We start from the raw sequence: 23,979 nt of genomic DNA on the forward strand, positions 1-23,979 counted from the left end.
TTCTGCCTCTTTTTAATATTGGAGAAACCTAGTTTTACATCCTGCCTAGATACCAAGAGCCTTTATAAAGGCTTTTCAAGTGAGGTGAGGTGAGTTAAATGGTTTCATGCAGAGCTGGAAGAGTTTTTTTTTTTTTATTCTGCAGAATCAGCAAACTGGCCAGAAGAACTCGTATCTCCAGTTTGCTTCAGCCATAATTCAGAACAACTGAAACCTTCTCAAAGCACATTTTTCGTTAAATTTAAAAGTAAATAAATCTTTATTTGAAGAAAATATAAATTGTCATCCTGGTTAAGACAACTAGTTGCTTTCCAGACATATATTGCTACACTTCATTTAAAAAAATAAAATTAAAAAAAAACCACTACCGATTGCTTTTGTTTTCTCTTGTTGCTTTTGTAGATCATGTAGTATGCTATAACCATAAAACGAAATCATAATTTCACCAGGCCTATGTAAGTGCAGAAATCAACAGATTGCTGTAATGCATAATATTTTAAATAAATATTATGACTTGAAATAAGATAACATTACTTTTGTAGTTTTTATACCATTAAGACAGCTCATAAATACAAGTTTTACATAAAAATTCCACTTCAAGCAAAAAAGAAAAAAAAAATAATTTGTCAATAAATATTGATGAATTTGTAAAAATGAGCCTACTCGGTGTATAAGAGATGCAATATAGGGTCAGGCTTCCTCCCTTCTGATATGCCGCACGTCTGATATTCAGCCCAGCATAACGTGTTATGCACCGATATCCTTTGCTTGTTTTCTGTGCAGTAGACAGTTATTTCATGCTACAAAACTGACTGCTGAGTATATTCTGTAACTAAAAATTCTATATTTTTAGTGCAAGACTATGATCACTCTCCAGTTACAGACAAAGTAGCCATCTTGATTGTGGCCACATCCTCAGATACTATCTTCCCCTTCTCCTCTATCGTGTTGCACTATTTCAGGTAATCATCCCTTAGTAGCTAGATAAATTCCATTTCCATCCTGCCACATGTCTACCTGTTTCTCAAAATGAGGTGGAGAAAACTAAAACAAAACTATTAATTTGTAGCTTTAAATTATCATCAAACATTTCAACATAGCTTTCTCTTTCTAGCTGTATCCTTTTTTGTTTGTCATTTTTATTATTATTATTATTATTAACTATTATGATGTCTCCAAGGAGTCCAAAGACTCATCAAAGGAGGCCATCTACTCTACATTTCTGTCTCCACCACCCATTCCACCAAATACATCTACCAATGCCATCTTTTTTTTTATTCTTCCAACAATGAGCACCAAAGCCCACATATAAGTAATTTTTAACGTTCTTGGTTAAACATTCTGAGAGAAATACCTTGACAGAATGAAACCTAATTATTTATATTACTGGCATTTTTTGCCACAAAAATCATTATCATAACATTTCAGTTACACGAAACAGAAATGGCACTGAGAAAGATATAAATTTTCTAGTTTCTGGAAAATAACAATTTGACGCCTTATAAAATTAGATTTTGGTTAATTCTATTTAACATATTCTCATTCCTGTTTCAAGGAAATTCCCCATTTGCATGTTTCTATGACCAGTCTTGATGTCAAGTACTTAAATATCCCATAATACAGGGTTAAACACATACCAGCCACTGAATTAGAAACTTATTTAATGCCATGTTCGACCTCCTTTAGCCTGCATTACAGTACATATATGGATTGGAATAGATTCACATGTTGAATTGCATCTACGTCTGCAATACCAGGTGCTCACCAGACAGTCCTTTAACTGGCTCATATTTCATGGACTTTGCTCTGGGGTCTGTTTTTCTAACATATCCCATACATTCTCAGTGGGGGTCCAGGCTTTGTGGTGGCCAGGGAAGATGGTGGAAGTCACTATCATTCTCACTGAACCACTGCAGAACAATTCTTACATGATGGACAGTAGCAGGGTCATCCATGAAGCAACTGTCACCTACTGCATTAAAAGTCAACATTGCAGGATAGATTTGATTGGCAACATTGTCCAGATATTCCTTAAAGGACACTCGACATTCCAGCAATATTAGGGGACCTGTTCTGTATTAACAGAACATGCCTCATACCATGATATCACCTGCAGAACCTTGTGTTTACAAGGCAAGCTGGGTTCATTGCTTCATAGGGCTCCTGACAGACTGTCTTAGGACCACAGTTACACCTCTTAGACAAGCAGTGTGGATAATCTGAGATATCTCACCTTTTTGAGAAACCAATCATCTCTGCAAAATCATGGCTCCAGTCAGATGGGCACCTACAATAAGCCATTTATCGAACTTCAAAAGATCGTTTGTTTTTTTCCCTATTGTAATGAACACCATTAACAATTACTGACCTCTTAAATAGTTGCCTAGAACACATGGTGATGCACGTGACTAAGTATTTTGCATATACATTGCATAAGTGATGTTTATGTACATCTGCATAAAGGTTTCTAATTCAGTGGCCAGTATGTAGCTCATTAAATTAATTTTGTAATTTTATATATACATATATCTGTTACCCACTTTTTTGCTTCTGTTTATGATTAATACTGAAGTATCACATGGTTTAAAATACAATTTTAATTGCATGTCAAATATATAGCAATAATCTTTATTTTTTTTATTATCCATTTCTGGTGATAATTGTTACCTAACTTTGGCTAAGCTGGTCTAAACATGTAACTGTGAATGAAAGTGAAAATATCATGTTGCTAGTATCTATCTATCTACAGTAATATTGTCATTTAAAGGAATGTTGAAAGTTTATTTTTCACTTGGTTAGACTATAATAAATTTAGTTTAATCCTTTATCCAAGTGTAAGCAAACAAAGTTTGTGCCTGAAAGTATCTTCAGGACTGAGGTAAGGTGGTACAACACCGGGCAACTTGTTGCAAAGGTGGAACAAGCTAACATCACTCCTATCTCAGTATCTCCCATAATGCAAAACACATCTCCTTGCAGATATGTATAATGTTATGCATTAAGGGAAGGGCCACTACCCAGACTAGTTTCGACCTTTATTAAGGTCTCTTCAGTGGGAGCCAGGTCCAAGTGAAGATACCAGGCAGAAGCATTAGTAAGGTCATCTCTACCTATAGGAGTTGCCAAATGGTGTGCCACCTTTCTATTAAATTTCTCTGGATTTAGAGAAAGATGTTGAAAGTTTATTTTTCACTTAGTTAGCCTATAATAAATTTAATTTAATCCTTTATCCAAGTGTGAGCAAACAAAGTTTGCGCCTGAAAGTATCTTCAGGACTGGGGTAAGGTGGTACAACACTGGGCAACTCGTTGCAAAGGTGGAGCAAGTTAACATCACTCCTATCTCAGTATCTCCCATAATGCAAAACACATCTCCTTGCAGATAATGTATAATGTTATGCATTAAGGGAAGGGCCACTACCCAGACTAGTTTCGACCTTTATTGAGGTCTCTTCAGTGGAAGAGTTGCCGTTTGGCAACTCCTATAGGTAGAGATGACCTTGCTAATGCTTCTGCCTGGTATCTCTACTTGGGCCTGGCTCCCACTGAAGAGACCTCAATAAAGGTCAAAACTAGTCCGGGTAGTGGCCCTTTCCTTAATGCATAACATTATACATATCCGCAAGGAGATGTGTTTTGCATTATGGGAGATACTGAGATAGGAGTGATGTTAGCTTGCTCTACCTTTGCAATGAGTTGCCCGGTGTTCTACCACCTTACCCCAGTCCTGAAGATACTTTCAGGTGCAAACTTTGTTTGCTCACACTTGGATAAAGGATTAAACTAAATTTATTATAGTCTAACCAAGTGAAAAATAAACTTTCAACATCTTTCTCTAAATCCTTAGTAATTTAATAAAAAGGTGGCACACCTTTTGGCAACTCCTAATGCTATTGCTTCTGCCTAGTATCTCCACTTGGACCTGGCTCCCACTGAACAGACCTCAATAACGGTCAAAACCAGTCTGGGTAGTGGCTCTTCCCTTAATGCATAACATTAAACATATCCGCAAGGAGATGTGTTTTGCATTATGGGAGATATTGAGATAGGAGTGATGTTAGCTTGCTCCACCTTACCCCAGTCCTGAAGATACTTTCAGGTGCAAACTTTGTTTGCTCACACTTGGATAAAGGATTAAACTAAATTTATTACATTTAAAGGAATGTAATGCCTTATTAAAACAGACCAAGGGGGAAAAAAATCAGATAATTTTGCTGAATATTATTATGTCAGGTTATTCTCTTTCTTTCTGTCATGCTTAACACCACATTTATGGAAAATAATCTGCATTTAGACTGAACTATTGCAGTTCTTTTGGTGCATGAGTTTGCTTTGTTGCTACCATGTTTTTCGAGCTGTTGTGTGCTGTAATTGCAAACAAATTGTGTTATGCAACCCTAAGTTTCTGTAGTTTAGCAGTTCTGTGGGAAATTTTTGGTATTGAGACCACATTATGATGTAAATAAAGAGTTTAATAAAAATACGCAATTAAATCTCAACAAGTTTCATAAGTCATAAGACTTGCATCATCAGGGGGTACTGGTACAGAATAGTTTTACGTAACATTATTTGTTTTACAAAAAGTTTTACACAAGATTATTTGTTGTATAAAACTTTTCTGTACCGGTACCCCTGATGATGTAAGTCTTATGACTTACGAAACTTGTTGGGTTTTAATTGCTTTTTTATTTACATCATAATGTGGTATCAATACCAAACACTTCCCACAGAATTGTGTGTTAGTTTTCTTTTGAGTTGATATCCTGAGAATTATTACTGGAACTCGAGGGCTTAATATATAGGACCAGTGAAATTCAACTAACAAGTTAAATATAAGTTAAACTTCAGATTATGTATTTTTCAGATTCCAGTTGTCCAGTGGCATCGCTCTTTACACCACTGCAGGCGGCACTTAGTGTTCACAGGAGAAATGTTTAGTTTATGGGCAACTGCCCAACCATAGAACTCTATTCCTCTTAATTCTCGATGCACAGTCATGGTGCTGGTTGGACAGTTACACTGTGAAACTCCTGGGTGATTGTTTCACACGATGTCTTGCGATTTCCATGAACCACCTTCTTCATCATCGCTCAACAGTTTGTCTCTCATTAAAAGTGGCCTACCCGACTATGGTTTTGTTGTGATTGTGCCTTCACATTTCCACTTCACCAACTGTTGACTTGAGCAACTTGAGGGGGGTTGAAATGTCTCTGACAGATTTCTTATTGATGTGGCAACCAATAACACGATGTCTTGCGATTTCCACGAACCACCTTCTTCATCATCGCTCAACAGTTTGTCTCTCATTAAAAGTGGCCTACCCGACTATGGTTTTGTTGTGGTTGTGCCTTCACATTTCCACTTCACCAACTGTTGACTTGAGCAACTTGAGGGGGGTTTAAATGTCTCTGACAGATTTCTTATTGATGTGGCAACCAATAACTAGTCCACATTCGAAGTCACTGAGCTCCTTTGACCTACCCATTCTGCTCGTACTTCTTATCATTGAACAACACATGGTTCTATGCCTCCTTTTATACTGGTAAGTGGGGATCGTAGTGACATCTAGATGTCAGTTTACAAATTGCAGAGGGGTGTCCGGGTACTTTTGATCAGATAGTGTATATAGTCAGTATTCAGATGCTCTAAAGCAGGAGGAAGGATTCCTTTTGCAGTTACTGCATAATTTGAAAAGTAAGTACAAATTTCAGATGATATATTTATTATATTATTTTGGGTTTACAAATCTGTAATTAAATCCTGTAATATGTTTAAATTCTCCCCCAAAAAAGGTAGCTCTCTTTGTCCTGACTTTTGGCAAATTGATAGACATCCAATATCTACTTCTCTATAGTCAATTTGAGTGAATTTCCACTACATGTTAGATGAGATCTTGATGTTTCTGAATGAGTACACACCCTACAATTGATTTTGCCAAGTGTGAGGATTAAAATCCCAAGATTTGGTTGAAGAAAAGGCCTAGAAAAAGTTTGATGGTTAGCTATTAGAACCAAAAGTCGTTCTTTTGTTGATCTAGTGTCATGGAAGTTAGCTGTGAAGCTGCACAGTATCATTCTATAAAATTGTAAATACAAAAGGATTTCATTGTTAATAGCCTTTACATGGAAAGTTGTTACCACTGCTTCATTCATAGCTGTATTTGCATTTTAACATTTTTGTTTCTCAGCAAGATATACTTATTCTAATGTTTTTATTAAATAAGTGCACGAGTTAAATTATGTACAAAATATTTATCTTGTCATCTTCCTTTTTTGTGTTAGAATCAAGGGTCTTTCACCAGTAACTTGGCTTGATTGAAACCTGACAACTGCTCATGATAACAGCAGTTTATCATATCTGCATTGTGTGCTATATCTTTAAATTACGTGTATTCTGGCCAATTTATATGTCTGTTTTGTGGGATAAACAAACCTGAGTTTTTGGAAAATCTTGCCATCTCCACATTAAACTAGCTGACTCACCTCACCTTTGGTTTGAAAAATCCTGATAAAGACTCTTCACATCCTTGATGGGATTCACATCCAGATCTTTCTAACTGAAGAGCTTTTTTTCAATACTGACTGAACTACAGATGCTCCTGCAAATATTTAATATCTTATAATGTTAATTAAAATGTTATACTGGTGATCTTTTAGTTATAAAGCAACAAAATCCCTATGAATATATTCCATTTCAGATCCTGAGAACTTTTGTGAGCATTTTACTTTCAATGCTAAATCAATTCTATTATCTCTACAACCTGGTAGTCAAGTGAATTCATAATACAGAAATATAGGATCATATGGTTTCTTAAATACCCCATACTAGAGAGCACTGTTTGAACTGTTGGTTCTCCTAAGCAGTATATGATATTAGCAAGTCAGTGTCAATAAACAGGTATTAGCATAGAAATAAAGTAGTATTAATCTGAAACTGCATTATTGTCCTTTTATGAGAGTAGATTCATGCTAGAATAAAAAGCATTATAGGTGACGTGACTTATCTTGCAGTTCTAGATGCAAAATATTGAACTAATAGAGAACAGTCTCCAAATAATTATTTTAATTGCATATTACAGTTAATATTACTTTCTTTCTCTTCTGACATTTCTGTATAGCCTTTGACTTATCAGTCACTAAACTAACAGGATTCAACAAATTGTACAAAACCCGACTCACCATGCAAAAAGTTTACTCACTAGGGACCCCATTTTTTAATGTCTCAATAAGTCAGTAGGAGTTTCACCAAAATTATTAATAGTGCTGTACTGTGGTTGTAAAATTTATTATTATTTTTTTTTAATTTAATTTAATTTTTTTTTTCCCAACTACTTGCCAAAGGCAGGTTGGCAAGCATATTGATCAAGCCTTTGTCACTAATATCATGGGTTCCTGCCTGCCACTGAGGAGAATAAACAGTTTCAAACAATGCAATGAAGTTTATATTTCCGTGGCTTGTAGTATTCATAATTATTAAATTATTACTGTAAAAAAAGTAAAGCAATTTAATCAATATCACTAGTTTCATACAGCACTGTTGTGTACTTCTTCAGATAATTACAATAAACACATTACAAAAAAAAATTAATAATAAATTAATTAATTAATTAAAATTTCTGAATAACAAACCGTCCTTTTTTTTTTTTTTTTTTAATTCATTCAACACATATGACAGTTTTTGAATATAGGAATGAGAGATCAGTGTAGGTCATCATTATGGGATATAACATATTTTGTCTCATAGCCTATTTCATCGTTACATAGATCTCTTATGTATTCTGTCTAGAGTTGATTTAATAACAGATGTCGTGTCATCTCACTTGCCTCTCAAAATTTGCATACATAAGTATTAAATTCTGTGTATGGTAATTTTGTAAGGCCAATCCAGATTTATATACTCAATTTTCTCTACACCTCGCTGGCCTGGTTGGCGAACCCACTCTCTGACCAACAGATCGTGTATTCGAAACCTGCTGCGAGCATGGATTTTTGTGATTGTCTTACTTTGTGTACTGTTATAACTTTTGATATGGTACAGTATGACCTTTGCTCTCCTTGCATAATCTCCGCATCTCTGACCGATTAGGCTCTCCGCATCTTTTAGACTGATTAGCCTCTTTCATCCATAGATTCCACTACTTTCCATTAATAGTTTTTTACTTTTTTACATGTTTTTTGCAGTACTAATTTAATAATTCTGAAGGAGTGCCATCTGGAAGTGGTACCTTAAAAATGATCTTATGAGGCATTAAAACGTAACACATTTAAGATTGTTTGTATGTGACAGTAAGTTTATACAGCTACTATAATGTTATTTTAAAATCTGATTTTGCATTTAAAGTAAATGCAATGTTGTTATTATTCTTATCAACAGACCTCCGTGAAGTCAAGAGACTCATCGTGGGAGGTCCCACTCTCACACAGAGCTCACCATTCCTCAACTTCATTATTACAAGAGATCTCTAGGGAGTCAGAAACTCATCAAGGGGAGGGGACATGCTATTTAAACCAGCTATCATACATGTTCTTGAATTCAGTCATGCTATTTGCACACACAACATCCATCAGCAATCATTCCAGTCATACAGCACTCTCAGAAAAATTTAGCTCTCACACCCTTCTTGACAGTATTCATTCTCAACTTCCAAGGATGCCCCCACGTCCTTTCCCCACCCTCCATAAAATGAAAAATTCCATCTGTTAAAGTTGTGTATAACCTTTGCTGAAGTTGGTAAGTCTTAGTCATGCCACCCCTCTTTCTACTTTTTGCTGGTGTCTGCAGCCTACAAATTCCCAATCTGTCTTCATAATCAATATTACGCAATCCTGATATCATTTTTGACATTCTCCTTTACACTCTCTCCACTGTATCAGAATCGCCATGGAAACCAGGAGAGTAGACCTGCGTGCAATATTCCAAACGAGGTTTTATCAGGGCTTTTTAAAGAGGCAAAATGACTTCTTTATTTTTACATATTAAGGTTTGTTTCAGCATTGCAATTATTCTCTGATTGTATTTATCTTTGCTATATGACCCTTGAACTTCAACTTCCTGTCTACTAAAATTCCAAGATCCCTAGCCTGATCAGTTCCTTCTAGGATAATCCCACCAATATAATACGATAGTGGATATCTAATGACACCGAAGTTGCATGCCTTCCATTTATTAATATTGAACTGATAACCATTTTCACATGCCAAATTCCAGCCCATTCATATCATTCTGCAAGTACTGTATATCAGCAGCATCTGTGATTACCCACAGCAAATAGCTGTATGTCGCATGTCAAATCCTTCCCAATGTCATTAATTACTTAAAATTATAATAATGGAATTAACTCTCATAAAATATTATTTATTAGTAGAATTTTTGCCTCAGAATCACAGGTATCTTTAGTACATGTAAAAAGCTAATTAAACAGTAACTGACAATTCCAAAAGGTGCCATCTAAGTAACTATTGTAAGATAACTAAAAAGGTCATTAAATTTCCATATTATTTCCGTAGTGAAACAATGTCATTAATGTATAGATTACATAACAATGGACCAAAGACTGATCATTGAGGTCACCTTGAATATTGCAAATTCACACCTCTCATACACAACTTTTTGATAACTATCAGTCAGCCATCCTCTTATCCATGCCAAACATCCATAATCCAGTCCAATATTCTCCAATTTATGCAACAGTCTTCCATGCTGTATTCTGTCAAAAGCCTTAGCAAAATCCAAAAGTATCATGTTGTATCTATTTTTCTTGTCTAACTCAGTGGTAATATTATTATGGAATGTGAGCAAGTTGCTTAAACCAGACATTCCCTTAATAAACCTGTGCTGTTTGTTGTAAAGTAGATTCTCTATCAACTCATTGACTGAATTTCTGAATGAAGCCCTAACTAACTTTTCCAAAATCTTCACGATCACTCCTGAAATACTGATTGATCTGTAGTTGGATACATCAGTCTTTGCATTCACTCACTTCGCTCTTAGGCAATGCGTTCCATGTTATATTTATAGAATAGTTTAAGATCCCAATTGGATTATATTCCTATTAAGGCTAATGTCTAATAGAAGTGAAATGCATTCCACCTTAGAGTAAAAATGAAACAGAAGATGAAATGCACATCTTTATGACAATTCGTCTACATAGCATGTTTCAGCTTATATGGATGTTAGAATTTAGAATCTCATAGAAAGAGATTCTAAATTATAAATATTATAAATCATAGAATTATAAACTAACAAATACACTAATTTCAGATAAGCCAATATGTAAGTTAAAAGATGCAGTAGTAAAAGTCCCTCATTAAATAAATATATATCATATTACCTCTTTTTTTTATCTGTCTACTAAATTCTGCAGTTAACATTAATTCTCTCAACCTCTCTATACCCAGCATTCCATGGTACTAATATTGTCTTAATTACTTATTGCTGGATCCTCTCCAGAGGTTCCATATCACAATGGAAATGACCAAATCTGAGCACAGCAGTCCATATATGGTTATCTGACCATTGCTTTATATAGTGCCACAACCACCTACTTACCATTGTTTTCTTTTCTTAACAGCAATGTGTTATGTTGTCTTTGCAGCACTTACAGTGAACTTCAGGTAACTGTTGATCATCCACTCCCAGATGTTGAATCTTGTCCACCTCTTAAGTAAAGTACTCTTTCACTAGTACAATCAGTATCCATCCTCTTGCACTTTTGTTAATAACTTATTAACACTTATAAGTTATAACAAAAGCACTTATTAACAATGCTTCAGCCTTATTTGTTCATCCAAATGTCTATGAATCTTTCTGAAGGGAGTTAGCATCACTCATAAATCTTACCATCTTCAACTTTTTTGTTGATGCAAACAACTGAAGATCACCTATGAGTACAAAATATCATGAACAAATAAGTTAATTTTAGCATATTTGCCAAACATTAGGGCCCCAAGAACAAAACCCTGCAGCACACAACTTTTGTGGATCACTCCACCCCCAACCCCCAAGAACAACTTGCTGGTATCATTTATAGCGCCAATATCTATATGAATGAAAAGTTCACATACATAATTAATATTTATTTGAAAAACAGCCTGCTTAGCAAACTATCATATGGTTTCCAGCTATCTCACTGGTTGCTCACTACATGTCAGGGTGAATGGTTTCCTCTTCTCAGATTTCCCCACAAATGCAGTAGTACCCAAGGGTTCTGTACCATTTCACCTGCTCTCTTCATCTTGTAAATTACTTGCTCTCATAGTCTTCCTAATTCATGGTTTTGCAAATGACAGTTCAGTCCATTTCTCCTTTTCATTTAACAGACCTTGTAGTTCTTAGTTATTTGAAACCACAAGATTCACAATGATCAATGTCCTGAACTCCAATATCCTAGCTATATCTCACTGGGGCAAGGACAACCTTCTAGACTTCATTGCAACCAAACTTCTGTCCTGTATGATCTTTTCAAAAAAAAAAAAAAGAGAGAGATTACATTTCTCCTCCCAACTTTCAATAATATCCAGATATACAAACATGATCAGATTTCTATTCTTTGACTGACCTATACCTCCAGCCTTTCCTGGCACAAGCATGTTTCGACTATAGCTTCTGCTGTAGTTGAAATGTGTTTGTTCTGCTTTAAAAAAAAAAAAAAAAAAAAAAAAAAAAAAAAACTATACTTTCCTGCAGAACTCTAGGATTGTTTCATTTTATCCAGAAGAGGGAAATCTGGTTAATTAGTGATCTTTCTCTCACTATCCACCTCAGTGTCTCTCCCATACACATTCATTTTCCACCTTATGTCTGTTTAACAGATACTTTCATTTACAGTCCTCTGCTGAATTATCCACTATTATTTCTCGACTTTACTCCCAAATCATAAGAACAAGAGCTGCTGCTAATCAATACCCATTTGCAGTCTGACTTGAAACTCATCAAACCAACTTCTCGGCCTCCTCTTTCTTTCCATCTACTTCTGTCCTTGGAACAGCCTCCCACATTCTGTCTTCTCCAAAGAATACAGACGTCACTTGTTTTAAAAAAAAAATAATAAAAAGTAAACATTTACTTTTTTCTTGTCCTTTTGTGTGTAGGTCAGATAAAATAAACTTAGAGTGAATTGGTGGAAACTATTATCATCATTACATTCGTCAATAAAAACAGAATTTGAATGAAGTGCAGAGGATGTTTACAACCAATTTTGCACTGAGAAAGGAAGAGTCCAAATACCATGTCTGTGGTTTATGTGATTCTCTCTCTCTAGGATGCATTGTGACATCTGTGAACATTCACAGTGATAGCACTATGGGAGTTGTTTGAGTCTTCTTTCAAAAACTTCAGTTTTATAGGATATTTTCATGGCCTGTTAAGTCATCATGATTCACTTTATCCAACCTCTACTTTCACATCTGAGAACGTGTACAACCATAACTAATTACACAGCAGCCAGTGACCTTTTTTAGCAGCATGCTGCAATATGCTACTATATTATAAGAGAGTAAATCAAAATGAAAAGTTATTCTTCAATGTGCTTTTCAATATTTATATGCATATTCAGTTTATCATTATATAAACATCATAGTGTTAAAAGAAAGGATCATAGTGTTAACTGTCATTTCTTATTTCTTTTAATCTCAAAATAAATTATTAGTGATGTTTATATGATTATATGAAATATTTTCCTGTTGAAAATAAAAAGGGAGGGGTAACATTCTGTTAATGTAGCTGTGTTAATCCTCATTGCAGATCGAATTGGAAGATACAGTTTACACACGGTTGTCACATCTACTAAATTTTGTTGAAAATGAACCACCTGCATGGAAGAAGAAACCATTAAATTCAGATGAAGATAAGATTCTTACAAAATTAACAGACCTAATAAAGGTTGGTTAGTTTTTAATCAGTACTCATATTATTCTACATAACTTTGTAAAATGCTGCAAAGTCTCTGTTATTTGTGCAGCTTAGGTGTTTGTTTTTTTGTTTCCCATAGTATTAGCTTTTGTACATAAATGCAAATGGAATGCAAACATAAATTTGCATCCAGATCACAAATCTTCAACACAACTTGAAGAAATGCCATCAGGATTAAAAAGACGGTGTCTATTAAAAAGACTTATGTCCATAAGGACATAAGTAATCCCTTTCTGGTGAAAAATTGGAAGGGGAAGTAGGCATTAAATTTTGTGGTATAGTTGAAATTGTAGAAGAACATTTAATAAGCTGTAGCCGGTAGCATTTGTCAAGAGACCAGAAACCATTATTGCCATTTTAACATGATGCATGCTTCCTGCTTTTTTGTCCTTTTCTGTTACTTATAATTTGTTTTGCATTTATTTCAGACTTTAGATAGACGGGGGATAAAAAAAAGAAAAAACCCTGGGGATTGATTTTTGTTTTTTACAGTGCAAGGCTAGATCAAGATTAGAATTTAAAGCAAAGAGAAAATGAATGTTTCTATACTTTTAATGTTTCAGTAGTGTTTGCAAATTTTGGATCAGTAGAGTGAAAACCATCTAAGAAGTCAGATGCTGTATCCTATCATAAACCTTAGCAAAGTCCAAAAGTTTCATGGTGTGTTCATTCCCCTTGTCTAGCTCAACTGTGACTATTATAAAATGTGAGCAAGTTGCTCAACCATGGCCTTCCCTTAGTTAACCCATGCTGTTTCTTTGCAATGCATAGATTTGCTGTCAGTTCATTTCTATATGTGAGCCTTTACCGACTTTTCCAGAATTTTCACCACTACCCCACAGTTAGGCACGTCAATCTTTGTCACCACTCTTATGTGATAAGATAATCATGTATTCCTTGAATCTTCCCTAGTCTGAGATTCAAATTATTCAATCTGGTGAAAGACACAGTCATATCAGCTGAACACACTTTTAGCAACCATGTTGATATCCTGTTGCTGAATTCTTATTGAGTTAACACAACAACTCTGGTATCTCCTTTTTGTGCATCTGAGTTTCTTCATCCAGTGAATACATAGATTGAGCTGAATATTGTGTATACTGTGTAGATAAGATTTTAGCAAAATGAGCATTCAGTTCACCAGTCTCTGCATCTTGCTTCTTACTCATTCTTTCTTTTACTTGCAGCATAAGAATAGAATTCTTTGTAGTTATCTTTGGTCTGGAAAGCCAATTTCTTTTCATACTCACGCTTAGCTTTATGCACAATATTTGTAAATTCTGGCCTGTTCCTTATAATTTTCACTAATGACATCATCCTTATGAACATGGTATTCCTTCTACATCATCTTTTTTTCTTAAGAATCTCTTGCTTAATAAGATTGTACATGTCTCTGACTCCTACTCTATTTATTCTTTGAAATCTAGGGGCACTTTTTACAATCAAAACGAGCCTTATAAACTCAAAGAGCTATCATGCTTGTCTAGAGTAGGCATTTACAAACATTTATGCCAAAAGTTGGGATTCTAACACACAACAACCTCTTCTTTGGAGAGTGGGTATGCTATCCGCTCAGCCAACCAGGCTATACTCCTCGGTTGGTCATAATTTCCTGCTTTTTTGTTCATGCTTCAACTTGTAACCTTCTCTGATTGTAATATCCATATATTTGGTCACTTTCCTGGTCAGTACTCCAAAATCATTGTCATCAGCTGAAAACAGAATGATCACTTCTTTAACTGAAACTTCTCTCTTATACTATAACCAGATCCAGTACTCTTTTATTTTGAGTTCCTTCTGTCACATACTTCTTGAGGAAGTTGTCTTGCAATAGCTCACTAAATTCAGTTTCATTCTTATGTGATTTCACTGCTCTCCATTGAGTGTTCAGATAATTAAAGTCATCAATAATGATTATAAATCATCATGATTATTATTGATGATGATTATAAATTATTACAAATATTAAAAAGAAAAAAAATCTGAACACAGATATAGAAAATGCAATAAAAGAAAAACAAATAGCATACAAATCGCTCCTTCAAAAACAAAGAAAGGAAACAGAAGAAACATACAAAAACAAAGAAATATAGTTAAAATCATAGTACAGAAAGCTCACCAAGATTCTAGGGAAAGATTTACTGATAAAATAGAAGAAAACATGCATAGAAGACAAGACTGCCTACAAAATATTAAGGAAATTCAACAACGAAGAAAGAGATACAGCACAAATCAACATAATACAAGAGAAATAGTGGATAGAACATTAGAAGAATTTATGGTATGACCCAAATTTAATAACAGAAAATAATAATGAAGAAGTCAGCACTGATATAGAACCAATAAAATTGGAAAAACTAAAAGTAGTAATAAAGGTATCAAAAAATATAAAATCAACCAGATTAGATGGCATAAATACAAATCTTTGGAAATATGGTGGAGAATATTTACATCAGATTCTTAAAATTAATAAATAACTGTTGGAGGAAATGTTAGGTTCTATCAGATTGGTTAAAATCTGAGGTTATATCTATATTTCAGAAAGCAGACAGAGATGATTCTGGAAATTACAGAAGAATAAGTATCAAACACAGGTTACAAAATTTACAATAAAATCCTGAATAAAAGACTTAGAAATACTGCAAGCAATCTTTTCTTAGAAGAACAAAATGGTTTCTGATATGGAAGATAATGTATAGAGAATATTTACGTGCTAAAACAAATTATCGTAAAAAGACGATTTAATTCTGTAGTTTAGAAGTTCATAAAGCATATTCCGGTAATTGGACCACTTTTTTTAGAGAAATTAATAGTTCATACTATACAGTTTTAGCCATCTGCATAGTATGAACTATTAATTTCTCTTTTTTGTTGTTTTAACTTTCAGTTACCTTTTACCCCTGAAGATGTAAGTCAAATGACTTATGAAACTTGTCGGGTTTTATTTCTTTATTGTGCTTTTAGAATAATAAAATTAAAAAAAAAAAATGTGGTCCAATTACTGGAATATGTCTTATGTAAGACAGTTTAATTTAGAGACTCAATATGGCCTTTATAGATTATGAGAAAGCTTTTGATAAAATACACAGAGATAAATTATGGAATATAATGAAAAAACAAGGATATCCATTGCACTTCGTACAAGCTATACAAAGTTTGTATAAAGATACAAAAATACAGTTACAATTAGGTATTAAATTCACAGAAGAGATTGAAATAAATCAGGGTGCCAGACAGGGATGTAGCTTATCCAGTAAAATATGGAAAACAACAATGAAACAAAGTATCCAGTTAACAAGAAGAACTGTTATCAATACAATGCTGTATGCAGATGATCAGATTATATTACAAGAAAATGAAGATGACCTTCAAAAATCAGTTTATGAATTAAACAAAATAAGCCACCAGTACAATTTAAAAATTTCACAAAAGAAAACAAAAGTCAATGCACTTTAAGGTCAGGATCATGTTAGATCAAAAATAGTTATAGAAAATAAAATAGAAAAGATGGCACAGTTTAATTATTTAAGCTGCATAATAACATATCTGAAAGATAAAGGTATAGATGAAAAAATAAAGAAATTTCAGAAAATCTGTGGAACAATTAAAAGGACACTGAATTAAAAAACAAGGCAAGAAACTCAACTAAAATTTTATAAAGGAATGGGCACTCCCACTCTGTTATATGGTTCAGAAACATGGACGGCTAAAAAGAAAGATGAAAGTAAAATAGAAGCTGCAGAAATGACATTTTTAAAAACAATTAAAGGATGCACAAAATTGGACCATATAAGAAATGAAGACATTAGAAAAGAGCTAGATATTTATAACATAAATGAAAAGATCAAGGGATAAAGGGAAATGGAAAGAACATCTATCTAGGATGGAAAAAAATTGGCTACTAAAGGGAAAGAGAGACAGAGAGAGGACCAGTGCAAGCCAGAACAGGCAAATACCTAATCCTTGAAGAAAAATTTGATTATTCATTTTGCACCCATCAGTTGATATTAGTGATGCATTTTATTATCATCACAGCAACTGATCTGTTATGGTAACAACTCTCCACTGTGTTTGCTTTTGTTAAACACCACCTCACACAGCTTCAAACTCACTGCTACAAGGAAAATTGTTACCAATATTACCGTCATAGCTTCCTACCCTAACTGGACTCAAATCATTCAATATCATTAGAAGTATATTCCCTCCTCTTCTATCTCGTCTTTTCTTCTTAAAAAAATACACAGTACCCGTCACTGTATTTAACAGGTAATATATCAGCCATGTTGTCGGCCCGATTGTCTGAGTGGTTAGCGTATCCGCTCTCCAGCCAAAAGGCTGCATGTTCGAATCCCGCTGTGAACATGAATGTTTGTAATTGTGAAAATGCTAGTGATGGTGATGGGCAGTGGACAGCATTGGGTAGATGATGCAGTTTGCTGTAGTTGGTAGATTGAGTAGTGGAAACGGAGAGTTGTAGAGTAGGTGCCCTCCCTCGATGAGTCTTTGGACTCCCTGGAGGTGTCATGTAATAATAATAATGTCCTACTAAACTCCTCCCAAGGCAATGAACTTGATTTATTTGTCTGCACACAAATGTCAGGAACAAAAAAAAAAAAAAGTAAACTGGATGCTGTTCTGTATACTCCTCTCTGTAGGCTTCATGAATCAGTTGGACAACTTTCAAATCATTATTGTTATCTAATACTTCATTTATATAGATATTCTTGCACATAGTAAAAATATGTCCAAACCAGATGAACACCCAGTCATCCTTTCATCAAAATCACCTCCATGATTAAGCATATTCGTATCATTAACATAGTTACTTAACTTAATCTCTCTTACACACAGATTCTCACTATTCCTCCCATCATGATCTAGTTTCTCTGACTCTCCATATTGGATCTCATACTAATAAATAATTTCTCCAGACTCCTGATACCAAATGCATTCAAGTGCAGCTGTTTCTCTTATATAAATGAAGTCTTTCCTCAAACTTATTCCACACATCTAAAAGCTCCCATCCATTCTTCATACACAGCCTAAGCATTGGATCATTTGCCATCATCGCCCTTCTTCTTAATTCACTAGTATTATATCTTAGTAACAAACTATCTCTCTTCACTCTCACTTCTTCCAGCAGTCTTTTTATATCTTCTCTCATGCTACATTAATCACTAGTTATATTGTTTGTACCTACAGAAACTAATATTTCTTTTATTTTTCTTTTCTGTGTTTTCAGTTGCATTTGTTATATTATTTTAATTGCTAATATAGCCTACTTTCGTTTAGGAGTGCCCCTTTTTTTACAGTGTCATTGGCTCTTTACTCAAATCTTAGAGGGGCATTACTGAAGTGTTATAAAACTAATATATGAAGAATGATATAGGAGGAAAATTCTGACATACCTTTTTGGATGTTGTTTGCTGTCTCCTTTTACCGGTGATATGCATTCATCTGTTGTTAAGAGCTGTTAAAGGAAGGGGGTTTGGGGAAAGTGGGGATAAAGTACTTGGGGGGGGGGGGAATTACTTGAAAAAACCCGAGTTTTTTATATGTATAATATTATTATTATTATTATTGTTAAGGGTGGGTAGGAGCGTTTGGGAGGAGAGGTGAGAGAAGGATCTGAAGATAGAAATTATTTTTTGGGAGGAAGAGGAGGGATTGATGGAGAAAAGTCAGGGGTGTAAGCCGTTTCAACAGTGTGTCATCTTCGGAACTCTTGGGGAAAGTAGAGTTTATGTCATGTCTGCTAGATGTTTCTGGCTTTGGTGTGCTTGTGTTGTCTCCTGTTGGTCAGAGTCGTGACCTAATTTTTTGTTATGGAGCTTCCAGCTCTTGGAGATTATGTAGGATTATGATGAATGTTTCTGAGAAAAAAAATAATAAAAAACCAGATATCACTTAATTTACACATGCCTTAAACAGACTTCTCACAAAATAGCCTCGAATCCAAACTAAACATTCATGTAAATAATTGCTGAATCTTTATCAGAATTAACAGCCAGTTTATAGATGAAGTGTAATTATTTTCACATAGAAGATGTGGTTTTTCTTTTGTTTATAATTCTGTTTATTTTCATACTAGTAGGCATGCATCAGTCCACAATCATTTAGATGTACTATTCTAAGTTATGCTGCTCTTCTGGCAGAGTTTTGTTACAAGAAGATTTTATAATTTGGACATTTCTTGTCTCATTTTTTTTGTTGTCTTTTAACTTTTAATACTGAAATTATTTCTTTGCCATATATTAACCTCTCATCTGTCCATATGAAACATAAAACTATTGATATCTTTAATACATATTCATTTTATAGATAGAGTATAATTATTTTCACATACAAGATGTGGTTTTTCTTTTGTTCATAATTATGCTTATTTTCATACTAGTATGCATGCATTAGTCCACAATCATTTAGATGTACCATTTGATGGACATTTAGATAGACACAAAACCTTTTTGTCATATTAGATGGACATTTCTTGTCTCATTTTTCTGTCTTTTAACTTTTAATAGTGAAATTATTTGTTTGCCATATGTTAACCTCTCATCTTTCCATATGAAGCATAAAACTGTTGATATGTTTAATACATATCCATTTTGTTTCAGTAGTATCTGAATGGAATATTGTTATATTTTCAGTAATTTCAGTGGACACTTTGCATCCATGTTTTGATTGAAGTGTAAACATGTCAAGAAAATTTCTTTAAAATCAACATTAAAAGATAAAAGGGGGTTAATTGTTATTAAAGATTTGGTTAAGCTGTCTTATCCCATTCCCAACAAAACTTGCAGATTTTGCTATATATATATATATATATATATATATTTTTTTTTTTTTTTTTTTTTCTTATCATTATTTAATGCAACACAAGAATGAAATGTACATACCGGGACTCCAGTCAAACTCTTCCAGATATCTGAATGCTATGTACTAAACTACCAAATCTGACTTACTGCTAGATCTTATTATAATTTAAAGTAGCACGGTGATCATCAGGTCCCAACTGAACTAGCAGATTTTATCTAAATGTTATGAGCTAGAATGCTTAATTATAGTACTAATTAAAATCTTTTGTGTGATATTTTTTTCTAATTTGTTTCAGTGGTACAATTTATAACAAAATGATGGTCCAACTTTATTTTAAATAATGAGTTTTCAGCTATTGATCATTGCATACATTAGGTAGAATTATCTTCATGGCAACACAGGCTCTTCATGTGAATTGTGCTAGATTTTTTTTTTTTTTTTTTTTAAATTTGACCCATACACAAAAGGTTTTGAGAACTATATTTTTTGAGTAAAGGCAGAGTTGGTGAGGGAGACTGCTCCAAAGAACTTAAGTAGATGGAATGAAATAGGAAACAGTTGGTTCATTGAGTTTCAAGATGGACTGTAAATGGATGTTGGTCAACAGTAGGTTTTGTTCTAATGATTTTGGAGGGAAGTAGAAGAATAACAGTGGCCAATGCAACAGAGCACTATCCATGAAATTATCTGTAGGAAAGGCACAAGGCAGAAACTGAATATCTGTGAGAGATCAAAATGGATATGAGACAGAGAGATCATTAATTAGCTGGATTGCGCTCTTCTGGATGGAATTGGATAACATAAGGATTTTGGTGCACCACCCCAAATATGGGAGCAATACTCCATGTTTGGGCAGATTTTGGATTTGTGTAGAGGTTAGCACCATCTTGTGTGGAAAAAGTACACCAAGTTTTTGCTTTAAGTTAAAAGTAAATGTTTTTCTGTCTGTCTCTCTCTCTCTCTCTCACACATACACACACACACACGTGTAATTTGCCATACTGAATTTTTTAACCATGCATGGTTTATTTTGCACTATCAGATTTAAGAATTATCATTATACACAAAACTATAAAAGCTGTTAGTATGTGCATTGATTAACAATAAAAAAAAATAAACACATGGCATAATTGAAATTAACTGCATCATTGTTGGAAATTATATTATTCAAATTCTCTCAGTATAGAAAGACTTCATGAATGAATTGATTAAATTGCTTATTATTAAACTTTACTTTAGGATAGGTTGTTTATTTTTGCCTTTTTTTAATTATTGTATGTGTCCTTTTATTATTATTTTTTTTAATGCTGTTTTTTTTTTTTTTTTCCTCCAACACCAAGTTAACACTTATTTACAGAATTTAAATGTACTCAGAAGATTTAATTAATGTGAAAAGAACAATTAAATTTATTTGCTCATTTTTCATATTAATCTGCATGGCTTTCCATATAATTTTTTGCACCCTCTTTTCTAATATAAAAAACCATATTTGTTGAAGTAGCATCACATTGAACTACTTTTAATTATGAGAGAAAATAAAACTGATATCAAACTAGCTTATTTTTCATTAATTGACTTGTTATTAAGAAGAAAGTTCATTAATTTCAATGAGTTTAATTTCACAATCGGTGATTTTCAACAGGAATGCAACAATAGTTACACAGTAGTTTCTTAAGCGAAATTAATGGCAGTATTAATTGAAATTAGTCATTGTCCTAATTATCTTAACAGTTTATTTTAATAAATATGATTAATTTTTTACATTTATTAGCTTTGATTTCAGTGTTGAAAATTTTGCATATTAATCTACATTGTGTTATATGATCCAATTCCTAAAGAAAAAAAGAGGGGGGTGGGGAATAGATAATCCAGTTCCTTTGCTCCACAGGTCACACATGATATTTGTCAAGCCATTTCAGGATTCCGGTATGCAGAATGATCTTGCATTGGGTATAAAAAAAAAAATTACTGCTAAAAACTTTCAAAGACATCTATACCAAATCGGAATCAAATCATACTAACTGTTGGTTGGATTGTGGGCATGCTGTGCACTTGGTTAACAAGGTCGGCAACTGCTTTTCCTTCAATGAGTTTTTAATGTTTTTCCGTTATTTCTTCTTCTGAGAAAAAATAATTCCCATTATTTGATGCTATAAATAATCATGAGAGAAAATAAAACTGAAAGCTAATTTAATTATTTATTTTTTATTGGGTCCTTAGTATGGTGGTATAATGACAGTTTATGGGTATAATTTTCAAAAATAATTCTGTATTCATATTTATTATTTACATCTACAACATGCTATACTATGTAGACTCTCTCCAGGCAATCTGGCAAAGTGACTACAGAGTTATTATTACGTGATACCTCCAGGGAGTCCAGTGACTCATCGAGGGAGGGTACCTACTCTACAACTCCATCTCCACTACTCACTCATTCCACCAACTACACCAATGGCACTTGCCACCCACCACCACTAGTGTTTTCGCAGACAATCACAAACATCCATGCCCACGCCAGGATTCGAACCTGCAGCCTTTTGGCTGGAGAGCAGATATGCTAACCACTTGGCCAACCAGGCCAGCAAAGTTATGCACTAAAAGATCAGAAAGCTACGTAAAGCAATACTAGGATCATTAAATGATTCCAGTAGCCCAGCATTTCTCAGCCTTTCTAAGCCCGAGGACCTGTAAAATGCCTAAAACAATTCTATGCACCACTAAGTTATGTAATTTTTTAAAAACTGCTGTGGGGATTACCAACATTTGGGGAAAACTGTGCCATTTATAACATAATAAATCTAAAAGCATATTTTGAATACATATGAAAACATAATTAAATTGGAAGTAAACGATTAAAAGAGTATCATCATTGAACAAAGTTTTAATTTTTATTAAAAATTAAACCCTTTTGAGTTGCTGGATATCTGGCTCAATGTTGGTCAACTTCAATAGAAGATCGGCACACACACTAAGATGATTTCTGTATTTTGTTTTTATTGTGATGAAAATCATTTCTCACAAAAAAAAATAGGTTGTAGAAAACTGCAAGATGATTTTCAATGCTTCTTCAGATAATTCGGGAAATTCACTTCTCACTGAAGGCGAGATACAGAATCGAGCCAAACCAAGATCACTGAATTGCATATTAAGCCCACTGTCACTTAAAAGCTCAATTAACTGTTCTTTTTTCGATAATGAAAGGTCATTCTCGTGACCGTAAGCCTGAAATGGATCGCAAACCTACAGAAATTTCTTATAAAGTTATTTGGAAAATATGTTTTAAATTCTGTTTCAGAGTAATAAGCTAGTCATAAACCCTTTCCAGAAACTCAGAATCAACAAAAATATCATTTTCCACTAAAAAGGTTTCCAATATTGGAAAAGGTGTAAATTGTCTGTCATTTACATAACTGATCTATAACACTAGTTTTTTTCTCGGATGCCTTTATTTCGTCATAGGCATCAAGAACAGTTGAATAATTTCTCTGAAGGAAGACATTTAGTTCATTTAATTTCAAAAAAATATCTGAAAGATAAGATAGTTGATAACCATGCTTCGTCAACAAGGAGTGATGCAAAATCAGAATTACATTCATTTACAAACAATAAAACTTTGTGCCTTAATTGAAATAACCTTGTTAGTACTTTGCCCCTGGAAAGCCAGCAAATTTCAGAATGAAACAAAGCCATTTCATCGCAGAGTACTGAAAATAACATGTTACGGTCGATCCTTAATAAAATTAACTAGTTTTACAGCGTTGTATAGCACAGATTTAAATTCTAGTGGCATTCCTTAGGAGGCTAACTCTTCTCTATGTGTGAAACAGTGTACCGAATTCATATCCGGAGCTATTTCATTGACCTTAGAAAACAACCCCACTATGCCTGGCCCGTAAGGGCACAAGCTCCATCTGAACAGTAGCCCATACATTTTTCCCACTCGATCCCTTTGTGTATTATGTAATTACCGAGTGTGAAATATTTCTTCTCCACTTCTTCGGGATGACAAAGTTCTACAAAACAGAATATCATCATTAATAAGTTTAGTTTAATCCTTTATCCAAGTGTAAGCAAACAAAGTTTGCTCCTGAAGTATCTTCAGAACTGATGCAACTCGTGGTAAAGTCTTTCATTTAAAGTCACTCATTTTCTCAGTATCACCCATAATGCAAAGCACATCTCCTTGCGGATGGACTTGTATAATGCTATGCATTAAGGGAAGAGCCACTACCAAGACCAGTTTTGACTTTTA

At 33.9% G+C, this 23,979-nt stretch overlaps 1 protein-coding gene across 4 annotated transcripts in view; it reads left to right on the top strand.

Annotated features, from left to right (window-relative positions):
• Positions 1 to 23,979, top strand: part of Sap130 (Sin3A-associated protein 130) — a 474,798-nt gene that overhangs the window by 445,317 nt on the left and 5,502 nt on the right. For all 4 annotated transcript variants that reach the window (XM_090411834.1, XM_090411836.1, XM_090411835.1 and 1 more), the window contains one exon: positions 12,741 to 12,878. In XM_090411834.1, the coding sequence (XP_090267960.1) occupies positions 12,741 to 12,878 (138 nt within the window). The remainder of the gene's footprint in view (positions 1 to 12,740; positions 12,879 to 23,979) is intronic.

The sequence above is a fragment of the Typopeltis vanoorti genome, chromosome 22 (assembly GCF_054136105.1).
Source record: "Typopeltis vanoorti isolate ZY-2024b chromosome 22, IOZ_Tvanoo_1.0, whole genome shotgun sequence".
Taxonomy (NCBI): domain Eukaryota; kingdom Metazoa; phylum Arthropoda; class Arachnida; order Uropygi; family Thelyphonidae; genus Typopeltis; species Typopeltis vanoorti.